This window comes from Magnolia sinica, chromosome 6 (genome assembly GCF_029962835.1).
Source record: "Magnolia sinica isolate HGM2019 chromosome 6, MsV1, whole genome shotgun sequence".
NCBI classification, from domain to species: Eukaryota; Viridiplantae; Streptophyta; class Magnoliopsida; order Magnoliales; family Magnoliaceae; genus Magnolia; species Magnolia sinica.
The window spans coordinates 2,266,826-2,271,591 of record NC_080578.1 but is presented as its reverse complement, the minus strand read 5'-3'; the positions used below and the strand labels follow the sequence as shown (position 1 = coordinate 2,271,591).

The window sequence follows — 4,766 nt, the reverse complement described above, 5'->3', positions numbered from 1 at the left end:
TTCAGGCAGTGAGGAGTAAGCATTTATTACAGGCCTGAATCCAAGAACGTAACAGTTATCATCCAAAAAATTATAGTCATCCAGGTGCCTCCCAGCACACATCTATCAGTAAAACTCGTGATCAGGAAAAAAACAAAAAGTTTGTCCAGCACTTCAACAGCTAGTACACTTCACTAGATGAACAGAAAACCCAAAATATTGTCCAGCAAACCATACGGCTGATCAGCCATATGTAGATAACACCCCAAAAGAGAAGATTAGTGGATAAAAAGATAAGTTAGAAGAGATCAATCCAAAGACTGATCTGGTGCAAGTATCATCAGCACAAAGTCGAGCCTCATAGACTCGGGAAGTGAAAGGAACGACGCAGATTGGCTTTCTTCTTTGGACAGGATCCTAGTTGCGCATAAGACCTCGTTACTTGTGAGGCCATCAATCTGCTCCAGTGCAGGTACAATCTGCTCCATACGTATGATGTCTTTCCCTTTGTGTATAGTTAGTGCTAGAGACTTGACAGCATCTGCCACCTCACTCATCCCTTTGCTAATTACGTCGCATGGGCATTCTAATCTGGCTCGCTTCTTAGAACTAGTTGTGCTGCCCGTGTTGGCGGAGTTGCTGCCATTGTCAATTAGACTTCTGGTTGCAATATGCGCACCATCGTAACTTTGAAATGACTATTGGATGTTATGTCCACTATCTCTAACATCGTCACTTGACAGAACAAGTATGTCGTCATTAAGATCAACTGATGCAGTCGGTGTAACATCATCATAACAAGACTTTCTCGTACCACTTTGAGTATGCATATTTTCAGTTGTAGCACGAAGTCCAGTAGCTCAGTCACTTTCAAATAAGAACACGAGGTCATCATACCTTCTTACCGGTTTTCTACGAACATGTTGGGCATAGGGATGTGACTATTCACAGAGACAGATATATTGATTAGTAAACCTCAATGGACCAGCTTTAGATAATCTAAATGATAAATGAAAAAATAACATCTCACCCGTATGTAATCATCCCATACGTCATCTGGCGCGGTAACTAACTTCTTGTCGTCATCCCAACCGAACCCACTCGCGTTCAGGGTGTCCCGAACCTCAAAATACAACCTCTTTAGTGTTCGCAGGCGATTACCAACATGCTTCTCCACAACTGATATCCCTAGTGCCCTCCTGACACTTTCCACAACCGTTTTATACGTTTCCTTCTTAAATCCGTTCGCACTCTTGCGGCCGTTCGCAACCACATCCATCAATGTATCGATGAGACAGTCATCCATTTGGTCTGTCCACCGCATAACACCACCTGACATAACGTTCTCATCAAGTGATTTCGATTTGTATTTGCGTGGTGTCCTTCTGGGTGTGTCACACCGACCTTGCCCAGACTGTTTCTTTGGTGTAATTTGGTTGTCACCACTATTTGGATCCATATCGTCGTCACTATATACTTCGATAATCTAAAAATAGCACAATGAGCAGATTTAGTCTGATAAGTACAACCAAAGCATCTAGGTCAGGAGGATGCATTAATTTACAATAGCTGAAATATATAAACGCAAAAACTTATAAGATAGTATATGGAAATGAGGATATTCATCATTACAATTATCCAAAAGTATAAAGGGATCTTTTCACAAAGTCTGTATACGTAACACAGTATAGTCATGTGGTGATATTACCTATTGTAAAAAGTTAAATTACAATTCAGATTTCAAGCCGTACGACTCACAGGATGAGATTCGTTCCACATCTTAGTAGCAATGTTGTCTCGATATGTCGCCCATTCGTCATTCTCCCGTTGTGTCACGTTTATATCGCATGGAGACAAATCTATACTCTCAGCAACATCTGTAGATGTGATTTCATCTTCTACCAACCCATCACCGCTAGATATACGGATAAAGTTATGTAACACACAATATGCGATGACTATCTTCATATGCGTTTGAAGGTTGTATGGTGGAGCGAATTTGAGGATTGGAAAGCGGGCTTTCAATACCCCAAAAATTCACTTTATAACATTTCTTAGTTGAGCATGCCGATAGTTGAATAGTTTTTTCTTGTTGGAAGGATTGCAGCCTGTGCGGTACTCATTGAGGTGGTACCGTACACCTCGGAAAGGAGCCGTGAATCCCGATGAATGAGCGTAACCAGCATCAACTACGTAATACTTACCTACAATTAATTGCGATGAATTACCAATCTAATTTGGTGGAAAATCATATTATCAATTTTGGGTTGTCAGACAGTTATTAACTCAGTACCCTCAGGCAAAGTTAACCGATCAATGGAATGTGTCAAAGCACTTTGTAAGACGCGTGCATCAGAAGCTGATCCCTCCCATCCGGCGAGCACGTATACGAACTTTATGTCAAATGTACATGCACCCAACACGTTCTGAGAAAGTACCCCTTTCTTGTTACGGTAGGTTGCACTTTCCAGTACCGGTACGTAGGCCAGTATATGAGTCCCATCAATTGCACCAATGCAGTCCTATTTTTACCATGAATAATCAGGAAGACAGATAAAGTATATGACATTGCGCAATATTGCATAATCTGATTATACCATACCTGAAAGTAATCACTCCAGTTAGAATTGGCTAGGATCTCGACTGGTGTATCCGCACTTGGGAGTTTCACGAACTCCGGATACAATCCGACAATAGCATCCACCGCTTTACTAAAATAGCGGCTCACCGTTTCTCCAGATCTTATAAACCGATGCCCAATGACACGGTTCCTAACATTATGTTCAACCATGTGAAGGAACATGACAAGTTGTTCCTCCAAAGATACATGTTTCCCATTAAGAAGTAAATTTCTATCCCTAAAAAACGAGCATAGGTTAAAAAATGTAGCTTTGTTCATGCGGAGTTGTGCTACACACTCATTGTCACCCGCTCTAATAATGCTATTTATTAGCTTCCTTCTTTCAAGGTCTCCGAATCTGGAGGGTGATTTAAATAAAATATTATTGCAATATTCGCCGACAGCAATTGTTGTAGTTGCTGCAGCAAGTGTAGCTGCAAAGGCTGCCATTTCTTCATCCGTCCATCCATGTTCATCCATGTTCTGTTTGGTTTTCTTGGAGAACACACCAACTGTTCAGTTGATTTAGCAGCATCAAAATATCAATATTCAGCGCCAACTATCTAAATCTGGTCTAGGAAATTTGGAAAGGTTTAGTCCAACTCTATCCTACAGCTTCTTAAATGAGATGATTATATTAGTGCTACAGGTTCTACGGAAAATCATAACAGATAAGAAGTTGTCCATCGAGGGACAGTTTATCAAACATTCAGGTTTAGGTTCTACATGAGGTGCATTTAAACTGGGTGCAATCAGACTCAGTATGGTTGATAGCTATCTCATTCATGTTCAGTTAACTAAGGGAATGCTAATATAACACATGATAGGTAACGATGTTCAAATCGTATAACAGATAACTGAACATGGTTGATAGCTGTCTCAAATGTTCAGTTAACCATTGGAAATATAATGCAAGAAGTGATAGGTAACCATCTTTATGTAGTAGAACTGTTTATCAGTCATGGTCGTTAACTGTACGTCTCAGCTCTATTAACCATGGCACTGATAATATCAGAAATGATAGGTATGCATGTCCAGTTTGTGCTGGGATAGTTATCAAGGAAAGAGGCTTGCAATGAGCGCATATGTAGCATGAAAGTATAGTGTGGAAAACATTAAGCTTGTTCGCCTGTCGGCACGTATACAATGGCCCACCATAATTTCTTTACAGGATCAATGTCAAACGTGTGGGCCACAAGTGTCCGAAACAAGCCAGAACAGGACATCAACTTCTATTTCATAGCTTCACTTCTAACTATGTCATGGTCTCCAGCCATTCAACAGAGCTACGTGACTTACCTCTTCTGGCGTTTCCGTAGCTGATGGCTGGGGGTGGATGTCAGTCCCAGACGGCAGAGGATATTTCTACATGTTGACAGAGTAACAGATTTATCACCGTCGAAGAAAAAAGAACAATAGTGGAATAGAGGGTTTTCAACCGAAGCGAAATCCATATAATACCTGAGTAGGGTATTGGAGAAGATGTCAGTAGTGGAAGGCAGATGGATGAGGCCCCGGAGATTGTCATGAACATCGGAATAAGGTGACGATGTCGACAAAGGGAAACCATGACATTCCAACAACATGCAACTCAAATGGGTTCATGAAAATGGTAATATGTTAGATGGTAGAAGACATGCAGTGACATGCAAGCTACCGAACAGATGGACATGGAGCAGGCCGTGCGATCTCGATGAAGAAGAACAGAGACACGATGGCCAGATTAAAATGCATTTCTCCCTGTTTCCATACCTCAGATATTATGGAGAAAGAGGATGCGCAAGAAGAAGGAGATGCTTTTTATATTACCCTGTTTCCATTGCTCAGGTTTCGACAGCAAACACAGAGAGAAGTGGAATAGAAGGAGATGTTATCATGTAAATGGTAGATTCAGAGTGAAAGAATAAGCGATAGGCAAAAGTAAATAGAAAGAATGGTATGTCATTTACCTAGATGGAGATCTCACGCTCTAAAAGAGACGAGTGCACCAGTGAGAAGTGAAAGAGAAGGAGAAGCTTTTAAAAAGCTAAAATCTGAAATCATACTTATGTAGCACGAGCGGTGCTCATGCGGACCACCAAACTACTACCGTTAAGACTCATCCATAAATCGAACTACATGGGATGTAAATCCCGTCTCTGCCCGAGATCTCTTTACCGCCATTTCG

The 4,766-nt window shown here is 41.1% G+C and overlaps 2 protein-coding genes across 2 annotated transcripts; both read right to left on the bottom strand.

The window, feature by feature from the left end:
• LOC131249824 (uncharacterized protein At2g29880-like) lies at positions 1–1,647 on the bottom strand. The gene is made up of 2 exons (XM_058250576.1): positions 1,010–1,647; positions 1–920 (listed from the first exon to the last, which is right to left on the bottom strand). The coding sequence occupies exons 1-2, from the start codon at positions 1,436–1,438 to the stop codon at positions 840–842; spliced, it is 510 nt and encodes a 169-aa protein (XP_058106559.1). The 5' UTR covers positions 1,439–1,647; the 3' UTR covers positions 1–839.
• On the bottom strand, positions 1,540–3,079 carry LOC131249457 (uncharacterized). The gene is made up of 5 exons (XM_058250268.1): positions 2,582–3,079; positions 2,273–2,501; positions 2,048–2,183; positions 1,738–1,894; positions 1,540–1,548 (listed from the first exon to the last, which is right to left on the bottom strand). The coding sequence occupies exons 1-5, from the start codon at positions 3,077–3,079 to the stop codon at positions 1,540–1,542; spliced, it is 1,029 nt and encodes a 342-aa protein (XP_058106251.1).
• Between the last annotated feature and the right edge of the window lie 1,687 nt (positions 3,080–4,766).

Bases quoted from the DNA above. Each gene is read 5' to 3' on its own strand.
- LOC131249824 (XM_058250576.1), bottom strand. From the start codon at position 1,438: ATGGATCCAAATAGTGGTGACAACCAAATTACACCAAAGAAACAGTCT. The intron at 921-1,009 runs GTGAGATGTTAT...CTCTGTGAATAG, and splicing joins TATGGGATGATTACATACGG to TCACATCCCTATGCCCAACA.
- LOC131249457 (XM_058250268.1), bottom strand. From the start codon at position 3,079: ATGGATGAACATGGATGGACGGATGAAGAAATGGCAGCCTTTGCAGCT. The intron at 2,502-2,581 runs GTATGGTATAAT...TGGTAAAAATAG, and splicing joins ACTGGAGTGATTACTTTCAG to GACTGCATTGGTGCAATTGA. The intron at 2,184-2,272 runs GTACTGAGTTAA...AATTAATTGTAG, and splicing joins TCGGTTAACTTTGCCTGAGG to GTAAGTATTACGTAGTTGAT.